This window comes from Copadichromis virginalis, linkage group LG1, assembly GCF_057382275.1.
Source record: "Copadichromis virginalis isolate Kocher_CV1m ecotype Utaka linkage group LG1, C_Virginalis_male_GT1.1, whole genome shotgun sequence".
Classification (NCBI taxonomy): domain Eukaryota; kingdom Metazoa; phylum Chordata; class Actinopteri; order Cichliformes; family Cichlidae; genus Copadichromis; species Copadichromis virginalis.
Window position 1 is genome coordinate 15,318,516 of NC_140618.1, and position 16,901 is coordinate 15,335,416.

Sequence of the window (16,901 nt, forward strand, 5' to 3'; positions counted from 1 at the left end):
TTTAATGACTGCATGTACCAATAAGTAGCTGTTGCGGCCCTTCGGCATCTAGGAGCAAGGGGCATAAAGGGAGTAATATTTTTAAGTGTCACTTAATTTCAAATGCAGTTTCTATCAGCTCAACATCAGCAAACACACAAACTGTATGTACTGTACTGTTTATTATTGCTGGTGTGACGAAGTCTGTTGGCATTTGGCCTTTTATTGAGACGTGTCCATAGAGCAACTGTCAATTACTGGCATGGAAATTATAAACGCTCCAGGATCCGATTGCCTCCAATTCATTTTCCACCCCATCATATGTGAATCAGGGGTATCCTTCTCTCTCATTGGTGGTTGCTTCATTTGCTCACCTTGATGTGGGGGAATGTTTATTACCACTTTCTTCACCATTGCAGAGGGTTTTTTGCCTTTCTATGGTCTCTGTGTGACTGTCCCTTTAGTGTTTATGAGAACCTTCACAGTTCAACAAAAAGTTTTATAACACTTTTTATTTCATGTAAAACTCTGATAAAAGCACATGCAGACAGATCATTAATACTTGAGCTGCTTGAGAAGCGATTTGGCCATGTGTACATTTCCACTTACGGAATAAAGTTAGGTGATGAAACTGCCTTTCATGATTACATTTCATGGCCTGTTTTTAGGTTTTATTATATGCTTGATATTCACTTTTTACAAGTATACAAAAACAAACAAAAAAAACAAACAAACAAAAACAAAACAGTGCAGTGATTGATTGCAAGGCACACCGGTTATGGCTGCATTACTTATAAACAAAACTTAAAACACTCAAAATGTCACAAATCTTGACACTCAGACCGACAGTCAGAGAATAATGGAAGTGTTTGGATGCGATTTCTTCCTCATTTGCTGCTCAATCTTTAAATCAAACTGCTGCCTTTCTCTGAAACAACAACAACAAAAAATAATTAGTATTTATCAATGAAGTCATTCTTTTTAAAAATTTAACATATGAAAGTCTTACCTGTTACTTATACGCCGCCCCCTGAGGTATTTTTCTTCTGCTGTTTTTACTGAAATGTTGTCCACTCCAGCAATGGCATAAATAATGGCCTGCACAGAAACAAACTCATAACACCTGGACTACAGAAACTGAACTGCATATCAGGAAACATTGCAAACAAAACCTGTGAGCACTCATGCAGGCTTTAGCTCACCTCAGGAAGAAGCACATCCAGGACAAAAGGGACACGATCCATGGATTTCACATCAGCTACGCAGGGGGCGTTGGCCACAGCTGCTGTATAGAGCTCATTTAGGTAGCAGTAGACTTGGTCGAGCTGATGGTCATCTTCAAGGTATATGTTCACCACTCGTCTACGATTGTCACTTAAGAAGGAGCGAAGCCACCTGGACTTCTCCTGTCCATGGATCACAGCCTGTAGGAAGTGTGATACAATTGGAAGAGATTTATTCAATCAATTATAGTTTCTTATGCCATCACATCTTAGTGTGGCGCAGCTCAGATGTCAGATTTTAAAAAGAACTGCAACTGAAATTTATTTATTTTTTTTTAAATAGCATTCATATGCAAATACTTTCAATATTCATCCATATGTTTGTTTAATTTTTGCATGCTCTGGCACACTCTTTGCATAACTGGTTGAGCTCCTGAAAGTATTGGACATTACTGGGGTGAACTTAAATTTGTAAGTACGGTATACTAAAATCGAGGTCAGCTTACATTCGTTGTGGCCTCTACCACCCGTACTTTATTCAAATAAATCTCCACGTCTTAACAGAGACGGCTTTTGACTTTGCTCTGGTGTCATACTAACAGAGCGCGCAATTCAGAAACGTATAAGAGCATAGGACACCTGGTCTTGATAAATAGTTAGGACAAACAAAATATTGGTACTCACTTATAAGTACCTCTTTGCGTTTACCTAACGGCAAACTAGGGCATTTCAGCTATAAACAGTTATCAGCATCAGCAAATAATAGCATATAATCATGAGTGGTATGTCATCAATCAAGGTAAAACATTAACCTTTATAACAGAAAAATAATATGCATTTGTTGATGATAACCATAGTATTGTACTATATAAATGAAATTTTAAAAAAAAGTGTTAATAAAAATCTATCCCGATCCTTCTTTCCATTACTATAACAAGGAACTAAGAAGAACATAAATGATGGCAAGTTGAATTTAAATGTCTAGTCTTTGACTATCTTTAATTTCCAGACCTATGTAACTGTGGCAAATGTGATGCTATGGCCAAAGGAGACGTGCATTTGTTTCCACACACTGGAAATAAGTTTAAAATAAAAAACAAAACAAAAAACAAATTGTTGTTTATGATTTAGTTGTTGAAATCCACATTTGGGCTGGTATATGCTGTGAAAACTAATCAAGATTTATTAAAACAAAAACAAACAAACAGACACAAAAAAAGGATCTCTGCACATAAAAGCAACTAAAGGAATTCAGATGAAAGGTCACCAGTGGCTACATGTTTTAAGTCAGCTGGTCATCATGTGTTTTTTCTAAACTTCCAAGATGGTAACGCCAGCTAAAAGAGGAAGTCAAAGTCAAGGCATATTTGGTTTCCACGAAGAATTACAGTTGAAAGGCTTTTGTTTGGATCTATTGTAACTTCATTAGTAGGGCAGAACAGGGCTCTTCTCTTGCAGCACTTCAAAGCCCTTGTTGTTGATTGGTGTTTCAACCTCACCCAGTCTTTATATGTATTGTGATTCTGTATTGTAAAAACAGATGAAAACCGTGGCCTACAAACGTGCTTGTGCAGTGGGTGAACTGTGAAGCTGTGTGGGTTGGGGCAAACCCACACATTTCTCACGTGGGTCTCACAGTTGGGTGTTCCCACACAGGGCTGGCAGCAGTTTTACCTTTTGGGGGCCCCTTTATGGGCTTTTTAAATGGGCAAACCCACTACCCCCAGTACTGGCGTACCCACACAGCCCACAATGGGCAGCCCACAGTGGGGTCAGGTTAGCGGTGCACTAGATCCGGCACTGTTGCAGTCAATAACTCAAAAGCTGAAAAGTTACATAATTTGAGCAGGAAAGTTTCAAGCCTAAGTTGAGCCACAGAAACCAAATATGAGTTTTCATCTCATAAAACTTTGGTGGCATAAAGGAAAACAAATAGTCCAAATTACTCAGAATATTAAATTATTTTGAGCTGGTAAAAAACTCTGCTTTCTGCTTCTGTTTCAGTTTGGGCTGTCCTAAAAGATCAAAGCAGCACTCATTACTCAGCACTGCTGCAACATTTACATAATTTTAGTGAAGTGACACCAGAACTGTAGCTTTTTGAGGAACACAAACAATCACCCCCTAAAACTCTATCGGCCAAGTCACTGCTATGCACACTGAACAGTTTCTTGGTATACCTATATTGGATTAAATGATATGGAACAAGAATTACACCAGCAGAAAAGCAACAGAGTCATTCATACCAGGAGGTGTGCGTCGACCATGTGTTGCTTGACAATGAAATGTACGAGCTTCTCATTTGCGCGGTTGTGGGCAGCATGGGTCCGATCTGGCAGCAACCTCTTTGAACACCTTATTTCCTTCTGCTGTTCACTAAAGCTGTCCTCCTTAACATCACATGGCTCCTCCATTGTTGAATCACTGATGATGGTTAGTCTCTCTGAAGCTGCCTTTGGATACCTCCTCCTCACAGGATAACCTAAACCAATTCAGACCAGCAGTCAAGAGCAACATCGGGGCCTAGCGAATCTGTAGGTGTATTCAACTTTTTAATTCTGTGCTAGCCTCGTTGAAATTTCTGATTCCAGGTCAAGGATGAAACTTACTCATATCGTGATCAAAGTACTGTATGAAGGAGCCAGAAAATGAGCCACATGCTACAAAGATAAAACATGATTAGTACTGCAGCTAATTCAGTGATATCATCCCAATATTGTTTAAACAACATATCACACACAACAGTGTTTCTGCTTGCTGAGGCATTACATAAGCAACTCACCAATCCGAAATCTGTAGTCGGTTATGAGATCCAGGGACCATGATATTGCAGCATCATAGCTTTCTTTGGCTTTACACTGTTTAAAACCAACAAAAAAGCAAAAACAGTTTACCGTTGTGTCAAGTGAACATTTTCAGAAATCCGAACATACTCTGTGAGCAGTTCTTACCATGAGTTCATTAGCTTCTTCACAGTCAAAAGGTTTCAAGCATTTTAGAGCCACAGCAAACCTTTAGAAACACAAACACCCAACTGAAACGTTTATTTAAATAACATAAATGTAACAACACTAAGTAATGTGCATACACTAATCAGCCACTTCATTGGATACAGTTCAAATTCTTAATGCAAATATCTAATTAGCTAATCACATGGCAATAACCCGATGCATTTAGGCATGTAGACATGACCAAGACAACCTGCTGAAATTCAGACTGAGCATTAGAATGGGGAACAAAGGTGATTTAAATGTCTTTAAATGGATGTTGCTGCCAGTTGGACTGCCATGAATATTTTATAAACTGGACTTTCCCACACAATGATTGCTAGGATTTACTAGGCAGCAGTGGGTGCCACTACTATCAGCTAAGAACAGGAAACCTAGGCTACAAATCACAACGGCTCACCAAAAATTGTACATTTCCAACTGGAGAAATAGAAGATGGGAAAAATGGTGCCTGGTCTGTTGACCATTATTCAGATAGTAGAATCAGAATTTGGCATAAACGACATGAAAGCATGGATCTATCCTGCCTTGTCTCAATGGCTCAGGCTGCTAGTGGTGATGCAATAGTGAGGATTGATATTTTCATGCCACATTTTAGGACCCTTAGTACCACTTTAGCATTGTTTAAATGCCCCAGCCTACTTGAGCATTGTTACTGACCATGTCCATCACCCTTTATCCCTTCCAGAAAGATAAAGCACCATTTCGCAAAGCTCAAATAATCTCAAAGTACTTTCTTGAACATGACAGTGGGTTCACGGTTCTCAAATGACCTTTGGAGTATGGTGTAAAGGGAGATCCACATTGTGGACCTACATGTCCAACCAAGGTGTACTTTGTAAAGTGGCTGGTGAGTGTATGTATCACCTAAAGACAAGCAAGAAACAACAAAGCAAAAAGAGAAAACATCCTACCCTTTCTTTTTCTCAATGATTGAGTCATCAATGAAGATGATACTGGCTTTTCTGTGCTTTCTGTTCACACTTTTTACCTACAGCAAACAAAACAACAAATAAAAAACAAAACAACAAATAAAAAACAAAACAAAAGGTGAGTCAATGTTTTTCATGGGCAATTATTGTCATTTTAACAGTGAACACTTTTTTTGATTCATCATCTAGTAAATTCAAGATATACAATAGTAGGCTGACTGACAGCACGTATCAAAAAAGCATTTAAGGCATTGATTCAATAAAAGAAAAGGAAAACATTAACCAGAATCTGCTAAATTGTGATTTTATCACATGTCACCATTATGTACTCACCAATGCAGGCCAATATGGATAGTTTCTATATTTGTGCCACACAAATGCTCCTTCGGTAATGGATGGGGGCTCTGAAAGTCAAAACAAAAATAAACAAATCAACTCAGTGTCCTGTACCGTCACAGACTCCAGTTATCCTTGTGGTCTCGCTCACTTTCGTCTGTCCGCATCAGGAAACTTGGGAGCTCTTCCTCGTCCTCCTCATCACTTATGTCATCCTTCTGGTAGGACAAAGTAGACAGCTGTTCTTCATGATGACTCAGTTCTATTGAAAGATCCGAAGACATCATGGAGTCATCTATTGTGGAGTTAAGAAGAGACAGAATTAGAGCACACCTGCAGCTCTCCATGCCAATTAAAAACACATGACATGCAAGACAGACTGTGCAAAATAAAAAACAAATGTAAAAAATGTGGCTTCACAGAACTGGCTGTGCTTGGGGACAACAGTACTGAATAATACACTACCTTGACTTTCTGCTTCAGCCTTCTGGAGTTCAAATCTTGGCCTGGAGCGGGAGGATGATTTCTCTTTATTTAAATTCCCAGTCTCTCTTTTTGGCTTCCTACCACGCCGGCACTTGACTGGAGGATCATCGGTTTTACCATCGGTCTGCGTTTGCGTCTTTGTCTGTCTTTGTTTAACCGGTCTCTTACGCTTACGTTGAGGTTTTGACTGTGAATCTACCGCTGTTGTCTAAATCAGAATACTTTATTAATCCCGAAGGAAATTAGGACATAAAACAGAACATAACAAAAGGAAACTGAATTCACTGAAGCTATGTGGGATTATAAAAATATATAAATTTCACTTTTATACCATACCTTTATCTGAGTGATGAACTCAGTGTATTGTAGCTCCCCTTCAGGAGGGGAGCCTGAAATGGTTGACGGGACATCATAGGTGGTGCTGTAGACTGGTGTGGAGGTCAAGCAGGCTTCTTGTGCAAACCTCATTTTCTCCCTTTCATTTTTTGGAGTACTAGCCTCTATTGAAAAGACAAGGCCGCAGTCGCTGCAGTTGCCGCTGCCTGGCACAGCACTTGAATCATCTGTGCTGGGAGACAAAACCGCATCTGAGGGGTCTTTCTCTGGCGACTTCTTTTTAGGTTCCTTTTTCCTTGTTTTTCCAGGTGCACCTAGGGGGGGAGAGAGAAAAAAAATCACGTGGTCATTTTTCTACTGTCATTTTGAGTAAATTTGTGTGTTCATATAAAAACATCTGGCTGTCTCAACGACTTTCTAAAATGTAACTCAGAGTTCTCGTTCATAAAAGTTTTGATTACCTTTCATTGCTGTAATATTTGGTGTATTCCTCCTTGTGGAAAGCTTTCCCTGGAGTTCATTGGGACACCGGAATACCAGCGATCTGACATTAATCGGGGCTCATTTTCTTTATTTGGGGGAGTTGAAGGTCCGTAGTAGGCGCCAGGGTGGATAAACCGGTAGCCGCAGTAGCTTTATGCCTGATTTAAAAAAAAAAAAAAAAGTAAAGTAAGGCGATGTTGCTCAATCGGCATGCTTAGTAGGCCGTACTTTCGCCTTGGATGAGTTTGGCACTAAACGCGATATTCGCAGGTTATTCTTGACATGCGTAGTGAATTCACAAATATGCGGAAAAGCTGTTGTCACGGAGACAACAGTGTCCTGGAACTGGGCGTCTAAGTACCTTTTTAACGGGAAACTCTACCATTTATGAATTTGGGTTTTAAGAAAACCATACATGTGCAAACGGCACAACAAACATTTGAAAAACAAAGTTTAACGGTGCAGTAACAGCGCAACGCCCAAGATGTGCTGCAGGTCAACCAGATAAGAGCGATCGCTTGCTAACAAGACTTGCTCGCTAGTAAACAGGCATAAAAACCTAGTTTCTAACAAATCACAAAGTTGTTCACGGGGGTTTACACAGTTCCGTATTGTAGTTATGCGCCACTTGTCACACTAAAGCCATGTCACTATTCCGCCCTTTATATAATGCAATAACGTTGACGTACGGATCAACTAAAACAAGCAATGCAACAAATTAACTGCCGCCAAACTACGACGTAGACCCATAAAAAATAGCGACTGACTGACCACCTCTGCCCGAGTCAAGCGAAGTAATGACAAGAGCTACAACTAGCCACTTACCTTAGGAACCCTAAACTCGGTATTTTTGTGCCACTCGCTAGCTTTTAGCTCCAGTTAAAACCCTTGACATAGTTGTTGCATGTAAACATTCACCGTTACCAAAAGTTGCACGAAAAAAAGGAGTTCCTAACCCCGAAACAAAACCTGCAGTCAATAGTGAAAGCAATGCGTCGCGCAGACAATTCCTGTTAACAAATGTTTGTTATTTCTCGTGGACTGTATACCACACTAAAAGATTTGCCGCCACCATCTGGACCGGAGGGCGTGATTTTATGTCTGAAAAAGCGAGAAGGACACGCTTGGCTGTTCACGGATTTAGTGTTGTGGTTGAGCACAGGATGTGTGCACAACTTGCAGCTATATACTGTTTAGAAGAGATTTTAATAGGCTTATGCATGGGTAGGAGGCAAGAATTAAATAATTCAAATAAAAATGTAATATGAAAAAAATGCCACCCAAACATACCGGGTTTAATTTTGAATTTTTTGAAACTGCCCCCATTTTTTGCTGTATTAACTCTAAAGCGACATTGTCTTCCAATCTCACAAAAAGCTACCAAATTCAATAAGTTATATATATACACACATAGAAAAAAAGACAGTCATGTGACTTTTTTTTTTTACTGTAACTTGCTTCCAGATCCACAGAGTTTTACAGAGACACATAAAAAAGCTTGTTTTGCTATTCGTGTAATCTTTTTTATTTGTATTTATTTCGTTTTATTCTATTTATTTATTTATTATTTACTGCTGTGCTCTAATTCAGCGTTGAAGCTTATCTAGTTTATCATAGGGGTAGCAGAGTACAACCTGCTTGTCCAAATTCTCGCAGAGCGAAAACCTAGAGACAACCACACAAGTCCACTTTCACAATTATGGGCAGGGAGAACATGCAGACTATACAAAGCAAGGCTACACAACCCCGGATTTGAGCCCAGGACTTTTGTCCTGTTAGACGTGCTAACCATTTGCAAAATTAAAAACAGCATGCCTGTAGGTTTTTTGTTTGTTTGTTTCTTTTTGAAATTTCTGTGTTAAAAGTGTAAGTCAAAGCGACACTACCCAACTGCAGAGCGCTCACAATACCACTTCTTTCTCTAAAATCGACACTCACCTTTAGTGCAGCAAAATCTCTTCTGGTAAAAAAGTGTGAAAGACTAAGCAAGAAAGAAAAAAAGCAAAATCTTCTCTGATTACGCAGTCATTAAAAAGGAAAAAGAGTGGGAAAGGATGGGAAACAGGTCTGTTCAACAGTCTACTTTCACTTACCTGTTGGTGTCTGGTTTCAACCGCAATGCCCTCCTGGGAACAAAAGAGGGCACTGTGTGACCACTCATCCTGTGTTCACATGGGTTTCCTAAACCTTTCCATCACGTAGAAGTATTGCTGCTGCTCATGCTTGGATCTTAATGCTACAGTCCTAGCTTTGCTTTCTACAGATATTTTCTTCAATTAGGGGCTCACCACCCTACAGCTTTACCTGCTGAAAAGTCACAATTGACACTTTTTTATTTGTTTTTGTTTCTGTTTGACTGACAGAGGTCAAAGGCCGGTGGTTAAGCTTACAGAGATGTCTTTGACACTGAGTACACAGTTATTTAACATTTTTTAGTCTCGTTGTAATTTGATGATTTTCTTCATCCATTTTATTCTATCTGATACCACTGCCTGCTTGATTGAGAGGTTTTCGGGGCTGTAATCAGGAATTAAAATCCAAGTACTTCCAAGACACCAAACTAAAAAAAAATAAAATACAAATAAATAAGTAAAGTCTTTGAAATGCCTCCATTCGTTGGATTTTCCTCATAGAAAATCGGTTTAATTGTTATTTATATGTAAGTATATTTTTTCTCAGTCCATACTGTCCAAAAATGAATCTCGCATAAATACAAAGTTTTTATAGCTTTGGTCAAAATGACTTGAAAGCTTACAATTTTTTTTAAACACCTTAAAGTTATGTTCCTAAACTCCACCACTTTCCACTTTAATCAGGCAGAAATCCACCTGTCACTCAACTGGCACCTTTGGACGTGCATTGGCCTGAGGCAGATGAGGGATAAATTGGCCCCGCCTTCATCCAGATGTGCGTTCTTGCTCCTGTCTCTTCAGTCAACTGCTGGCTTCGGCGGAGCCGCAGGAAGTCAAGAGGAGGGCGCAGATAGTAACACTCAAAGTACAAACAACGAGGAGATGACTTCTGTAGCAGTGGTCTGAACCAGCCGAATCTCACACGGTCTAGTTAGAGAAGGAGACCTGCGCCGTGCGTCGGAATTTCAGCTACCCCCTGAGGGGGGTGGGGGTGTTTGCTTTACCTGGCCAGCCTGAGACGCAGAGCTGATGGAGAGAGGCTGGGCTGAGTGCGGTGCCACTCTAGAGCGCTGTTGAACAGAGAGCTTCATTCAGCTCATAGACTCTGCTGAAGGGGAGCGGTCTTTTTCACCGACCTGTGTGATTCTTGTGTGCTTTTAGGAGTAATTCGAGGGCTATTTTAGACGCAACAAACCGTGCGGTTTGTTAAGAAGAGACCGAAACCATCTGTGATTTTTTATTGTGTGTCTCTTAGACGCAGCATGGGGATGTAACTGGGTTCATCATGCATCTGGAAGTGGCGTGAGGTTACCACCAGCCCGAGAAGAGCAAACTGCTGGGGCGTGCGGTTAATTGAAATTGATCCGGTGGTCTTTATTTTTTATTTTTTAATTTATTTATTTTTGGATGTGAAGCTGTAGCAGAGGTTCTTTCTCCTCTCCTCTCCTCCTCCCCATTCCTCTCACCTCCAACATGACTTCACTGTCGGGGACTAAGGAGAGGTCTGTGAGCAGCCGGAGCAGAAAATATGGGGTAGGTTATTCATTCCAGCAGCCGAGGGGTGGACACACCTCTGTTCCCAATCAGCCTGGTAAACATTAAAACTTATCATCCGTTCACTGCTGCATGCACTTCATCTCACACTCCACCCATTTTTATAGGAGACTGCCGTTTGCTTCGTTTTCAGGGTGACATAAACATGAAACTTGAAGGTTCTTGTAAGATTTGTGTTCCTACTGCTGATTGCTTTGTGAAGATCACACTTCAAATATCAGTGCTTATGGTGTTATGGTGTCACAACGCTGGCATGCATTTTCACTGAATGATCCCCAGAAGTAGCACTTGCTGAGCACCAAAGTGCTAAATCAGTGAAGACTATTATAGTCACACCTGTGTCACTGCCTATCATCTACAAAGACTAATTAACAATAATTTATAACACGCCGTTTGGCACAATATAACCACCTCTTCATTTGGAGATGATTGAGCGTTCCCATTTATCAGCCTCAACTCTTTGCTGCCTTATTATAGCCCTCGAGAGAAAGATCACAGGAGTGCCCAACCTTTACAGCCTCCACCACATCAATGGGTCTGTTCTCTGACTGGATTTACCCAGCCGCAAAAGATCAAATTCTCCACTCTTTGCTGCTTGTTTGATGTTCCCATGTGGTTGAGTAGAACAAAATAACAGGTCTATCCTGGCTTAATCCTATTTAGTGGTTTATGGAAGCACTCAGTAGGATGACTTGTCGTTCCATTGCAGGAAATGTTTAATGTCATTCTCTGTTTGTAGGTTTTTAACTGAATGTCTGTCTAATTTAATGTCCTAATGTTAGGTAAGACTCCGTCTAATCTTGATCCCTGATCACACATTTCCTGTGTGGGTTATTCACAGGACACTCTGTGTCTGCTTAGCCTTTTTTCTTTTAAGAGAAATCAACATTTTTAGTGTTGATTGTGGAATAACAATGGATGCTGAATCTGTGATTTGGGTATTCATTTTTTTGTTAAAGCTGAACAATTAGTTGTTGAATTTTTAATTAAAGAAATGTTTACTTGCTTTAACTTTATTTCAGAAACATATCTCTATATTAGTACACAAAGGCAGGTGCAGATTGATATACTGGCCATGTGCTGTCGGTGTAATGCACATAAACACAATGATTATATTATATACATATTTTGACTTTCCTGCAGTGACTGTAAAAATTTGCATCTTGGAAATACACCATCATTAATTTTTTCTCTTCGGAAAATTTTTTCTTAGGTCCCTGACACATCGCCGACCAAATCTTCCTCCTTCTTCCCGGACACATGGTACCGAAAAGCCTATGATGAGACCACCCGCTCCGGTACACGCCCCGCCCCGGAGGGTGCTGGCTCCATGCCCAGCTCCACGGGAACACCATCCCCAGGCTCAGGAATCTCCTCACCAGGATCCTTCTCTGGGTCACCTGGGACCATCTCCCCAGGCATTGGGACAGGATCACCCGGTTCGCTAGGTGGCTCACCAGGTTTTGGGACAGGATCGCCAGCCTCAGGCAGTGGAAGTTCCCCTGGAAGTGAAAGAGGGATATGGTGTGAGAACTGCAATGCAAGGCTGACAGAGCTGAAACGACAGGCACTAAAACTGCTCATCCCTGGACCTTATTCCAGCAAGGTAAATTTCTTAGTTTTGTTTGTCCTTCTGTCTTATAGCGTATCTGAAAAAGTGTGTAGGAAGTCACACACAAGTGGTTATGCTCAGTTTCATAGCGTCCAAAAATAACTTGCTCCTTCATTAACTGTGGCATTTGGTCACTGGCACTTATTAACTTTGTTGCTCATGAAAGAGGGGACTTGTAATCATGCTCTTGCTTACTGTGTTGGTGTGTCGTCAGCATTATTGTTGCCATAAATCATAAGGATGCTGTAATTTGTCCAACCCCCATTTGACCAGCTGCAAAGAAAAAGGAGCAGAAACCAAAGAGCCTTTGGGATTTGGGATCATAATTGTATGTGAAGCTGTTTATCCAATACTGTCACTGCCAAAACAAAATGAAAAACATAGGCGAGATCATTTTGATTTCTGTCTTGGAGTTTCCCATTTTGCCTGATTGAACATATTACCAAAATCAATGAGCTCGCTTTAGTCTATATTGCTTTTCTTCTTTTGAGGGAATTAATGTGATGGATTACTGTAAGACACTAACCTCAAAGACTAGTATTAATCCACTTGGACTCCTGCCTTTTCTCATTTTCTTTGACAGGTGTATCATTTGTTTCTGTGGGTAGTCTATATAATCAGTTTTATTTTCATTAGTGCAGCATTTCTCAATAGCCAGGATATTTCCAGGAGTCCCAGAGTGTACATTCACCTGGGCGTACAAATGCATCATATATACAGATATGCAGCTCACATTTCTTACCTTTTCTACACTGAATAGGTTTTCTTATTATTGTTTGTTTTTAAAACTTGATTATGAATTAATGTGACATTACTTATCACTAGACGAATTTAACTTTTGACTGCTCTTTGCCTTTGGGTCTGATGTCCTTCTGCTACAGCTGACTGAATTTTAGTTATAAAACAATGGGCCTCATATCAGACATTGAGTTAATTGGTAACAAATAGGCTTAAATTATATGCCACGGGGCTGATAAGGCAAAGCTGTTGAGTCAGATGTAGACTTAGAGTGGCATAGTGGAATTTGCTGTAAAGACTGTAAGACAACAAGTGGTGTGGAAATGCTGTATTTTTATTAGTTCGAGAGTATGACAGTTGGAAATTGTTAGGAACAGCAGGGGTTAGTTGGGAGTCTCAGTTGCCAGACCACTAATTAAAGCGTCATTTGTGAGGCTGGGTTCATTTCAGGCTGATTAAAGTTCCCATTGTGGCTAACTTTATTGCAGCGTAGAAAAAACGCATGCACAACAATCAGCATTATAACTAGTTTAGGTAGTGTGTATGTCTTCATTTAAAAGCTGTCTCAATATAGACATAAAATAGTATGACCTTACTGGAAGAGGATATGGAAATGAGGATGGCATATAGTGTGTGGGCAATAGTTAGCAATAAGATTGTGGGTGTTCACCTTATTACTTGGATGGGGACTTTCTAAGTGGAGTTTGCCTGTGTGAATTTCCTCTCGGTGATCTAGTTCCTCCCACAGTCCAAAGACATGCATGTTAGGTTATTTGGTGAATCTAAATTGGCAGTAGAGATGAATTTGAGTGTGAATGGTGGTCTGTCTCCCTGTGAGAGACTGGTGACCTGTCCTGGGTGTACTACACCTCTTGCCCAATGTCAGCTGAATTGTCTCCAGCCTGCCTGTGACCCTGAATTGGATAAGCAATTAAAATGGATTGATGAAGACGTGGAAATGAGCTCAATAGTATCAATGAATCTAGTGCAGAAATCTTGGGGTCATTGAATTTCAAAATATCTCATGTGGCTCAAGGGTCTGTTAATAAAAAATAGATTTTATTGACTTGTCCCAATTTGCTTCACTGATTTAACCTTCAAAGTATGAACAGGAGTGGAATTTGACATTGGAAAAAATGTGTTGTATTACATTATTTTACACTGTGGATGCAACACCTTGAAGACTGTGATAGTAGTTTCACACTAAGAAGAGAAAACACGTGTCTCTGTACTTTTAAATCTGTTGTTTGCATTTTTATTTTTAAGAAGTTTCTCATGTGTGAAGTGACTCAAGTCGCTCCAGCGGTTCTTGCATAAATTAGTTATTTTGACTCTTTTTCCTTGGGGTTGGTTCTTTTTATAGTATTAGAGTGTTCGATCCTCGAGTTCAAACAGACACCTGACACTACTTCTTGAAAAGTGTTGATTCAACAGTACAATACCCACAGCTAATGAAGTGCATTAAATCAATATAATAATTTTTTAATAACACCTATTATCAGTAAAATGAATACGTTTCATGTAAGTAGAGAAGTGGTTAAATCCTGAGAAACTTAAAACAACATGTAAGTCAAATCAGTTTATTATAAACACATTTAAAGACAGCAGGTTGACCATAGTGCTGGATAGCTAAAGTATTAAGATAATTTTTAATTAAACCCAAAAAAAAGAAAGAATTTGCACTGTCTTGCTGAATGCCCAGCAGGAAAAATATCAAATTACAAATGTAACCTGCTCTCTTCCTTTCAGCTTGTTTTTACTCATGAGATGAAGTTATGCACGTTATAAAGAAACTTTAATTGGAAGTTGCTAATTCAAGTGTCTTACCTATATTACACGTGTTTTCTGCTCTTGTCTGCGCAGAAACTCCACTGCAAGAGCAGAGGTTAGTTTCATTGATGGAAAAAAAAACCCTCTGGGCTGTTACTGAAAAATTTAATGGTTCAGGTATTTTAGCCATCTAGAATTTCCTGACTGGTTTTCTTCTTTTTTTTTAAACCCAGACACGTTTTACAAGAATGGTTTAAACTACGCAGGTGTTCTGCATCATGAAACGCTGAACTAAAGTCATTAGTTTGACCTAATAATCCTTCTCCTTCTCCAAATATGCCAGTGCAGCAATTTGGCTTGTGTATTTTGTGTGGGTGTATGGGTTCCTGATGCACTGTCAGCGTGAGACCCCGTGTTAGTCCCACAGGACACTGTGACATATGTGACCCACCGCACAGCTAAAACACAAACACACATCAACCATCTGATTAAACAGCTAACACACACACACACACACACACACACACACACACACACACACACACACACACACACACGTTCACATGCCTTTGTCTGTGTCATGGATCTGACTACACAACGTTATGCAAGTTATGCTTGACCCACACACACAAAGAGTCGTATTACCATTTCTTTAGCCATTGCATACATTGCATTCAATTTCCATAGATTTACCCTTATTGTAGCCTTCAAATCAAATTACTCACTTTGAAATTTAATGATTTTTTTTTCACTCTTCATCCCCATAAAACATAAAAAAAGTCCTCACACTGTGACTGTGTAAACACATTTGTGAGTAGTGTGTGAGTAATACAAGTGCTCAGACATTCACACACAGGGTCGTTAATACTATGCTAATGATGACCTTCGCCGTGCTTACCTTTTGAATATTTTCCTGTCTGGATGTCTGCAGTTCAATGTGTAGGTGTGTGCAAGTCTGCTCACAAACACGCATAAAAACAAGCATCCATAAAATGATTTGTCATTGTGCTTAAATGTCAAGATAATATATTGCTGAAGACAAACCACGGTTTGAATGCTCATCCACTTATAGACTGTGTACGCAGCTATCAGTTAATGTAAACAAGCTGGACTCAACTAGGACTCTAAAGCACATCTGGCTACACAGCTGCACTCACTTAAGGCCTCTGTCCTTATTGCAGTGGTGTGTATATCTGCATGTCTGACTTGTGTTTGTGTATTCATCCTTTATATACACACCCAAATCATAAATGGATGGAGGGTGATCTGTTTTTGCTTGTCCAGTTTAGCTCAGGAAAGTGGGTCACTATGTGTGTGTATGTTTAAGTCACTAGCAAAGTGACTGTTTTAGATCAGTGGAAAGTTAAAACCATCCATGTTTATAAAGTGAAACGTATACAGTTTCCCACGAGACATAAGAATAGAGCCAAAGAAGGATATGTTTGTGAATATATATGCCCTCCCCAAGGACCTCTTGATGTCAGTATGAGATTTATTAAGATTGCTTTTATCTGTACTTTTTTTTTGTCAATTAGAACATGTTATGTCAAGTACAGTGCACTTAACCGTTGGAGTTTCTTCTAGATATAAATGCCTTATGCACTTAAAATGTTTGTATTAACAGATTCATTGATGTGTCTGCCTAGATGTGGTTGTAGATTAAACATCTGTCAGCAGCTACCAAGGCGGGGATCATTGCAGTTAGCGTGCAGTCAGATTGAAAAAGTAAAGCTTTCTATGATCCTGACATGCAGTGGTTATTTTTTTACTTAGCCTATTCGCTTGTTCACGCCCAAGTTATCATAACTCAGCCAGAAAGTGCAAGCCCGGAGTTATTATCTAAAAATATCCCAGTTCTCTGCTAACTGCACTCTATTTAATTTGTAAAATATGTGTACACACACACACACACACACACGTAGAAAAATATTTATTATACACATCCAGAAATGCATATACTATTATATATTGTACATATATTTATTAGTTTCAGATGTAGCCATTCTTGTATTTTGCTTGTTTACATTATTGTATTTTGCACAACTCTGTTGCTTGTGAAGCTCGCACACAAGAATTTCACTCACATGTGCTGTACCAATGTACCTGCACATGTAATGTGACAATAAAAGTGATTTGATTTGATTTGATTTTCAAAAAATTTGAAAACCTGATAACCTAGCACGTGTTGTGCACATTTGAAGGTACCTAGAATTCATGTATCCATCATTTCAGTGTTTACATATAATTTAGATGTCAAAGCTTTGAAAAATTAACAAGAAAATAAATCAGAAAAGGTGTGAGGTTGTCATGTA

The 16,901-nt window shown here is 39.5% G+C and overlaps 2 protein-coding genes across 3 annotated transcripts in view; one reads left to right on the forward strand and one right to left on the reverse strand.

The window, feature by feature from the left end:
• Positions 1–473: 473 nt before the first annotated feature.
• LOC146718487 (PWWP domain-containing DNA repair factor 3A) lies at positions 474–7,863 on the reverse strand. Its single transcript, XM_085452257.1, has 14 exons — positions 7,609–7,863; positions 6,762–6,941; positions 6,301–6,614; positions 5,944–6,172; positions 5,630–5,773; positions 5,476–5,546; positions 5,125–5,201; positions 4,154–4,214; positions 3,985–4,060; positions 3,812–3,862; positions 3,449–3,684; positions 1,182–1,403; positions 989–1,077; positions 474–907 (listed from the first exon to the last, which is right to left on the reverse strand). Exons 2-14 carry the CDS (start codon positions 6,766–6,768, stop codon positions 829–831), a joined length of 1,656 nt encoding a protein of 551 aa, XP_085308383.1. The 5' UTR covers positions 6,769–6,941; positions 7,609–7,863; the 3' UTR covers positions 474–828.
• Positions 7,864–9,743: 1,880 nt separating this feature from the next.
• kif26ba (kinesin family member 26Ba) overlaps positions 9,744–16,901 on the forward strand; it is a 100,127-nt gene continuing 92,969 nt past the window's right edge. For both annotated transcript variants that reach the window (XM_085452201.1, XM_085452209.1), the window contains exons 1-2: positions 9,744–10,448; positions 11,683–12,075. In XM_085452201.1, the coding sequence (XP_085308327.1) occupies positions 10,389–10,448; positions 11,683–12,075 (453 nt within the window). In that variant the 5' untranslated portion in view covers positions 9,744–10,388. The remainder of the gene's footprint in view (positions 10,449–11,682; positions 12,076–16,901) is intronic.

Coding starts and splice junctions, on each gene's coding strand:
- LOC146718487 (XM_085452257.1), bottom strand. Junction 3,863..3,984: donor CGACTACAGATTTCGGATTG/GTGAGTTGCTTA, acceptor TTATCTTTGTAG/CATGTGGCTCATTTTCTGGC. Junction 1,404..3,448: donor TGGTCGACGCACACCTCCTG/GTATGAATGACT, acceptor CACTTCCTACAG/GCTGTGATCCATGGACAGGA.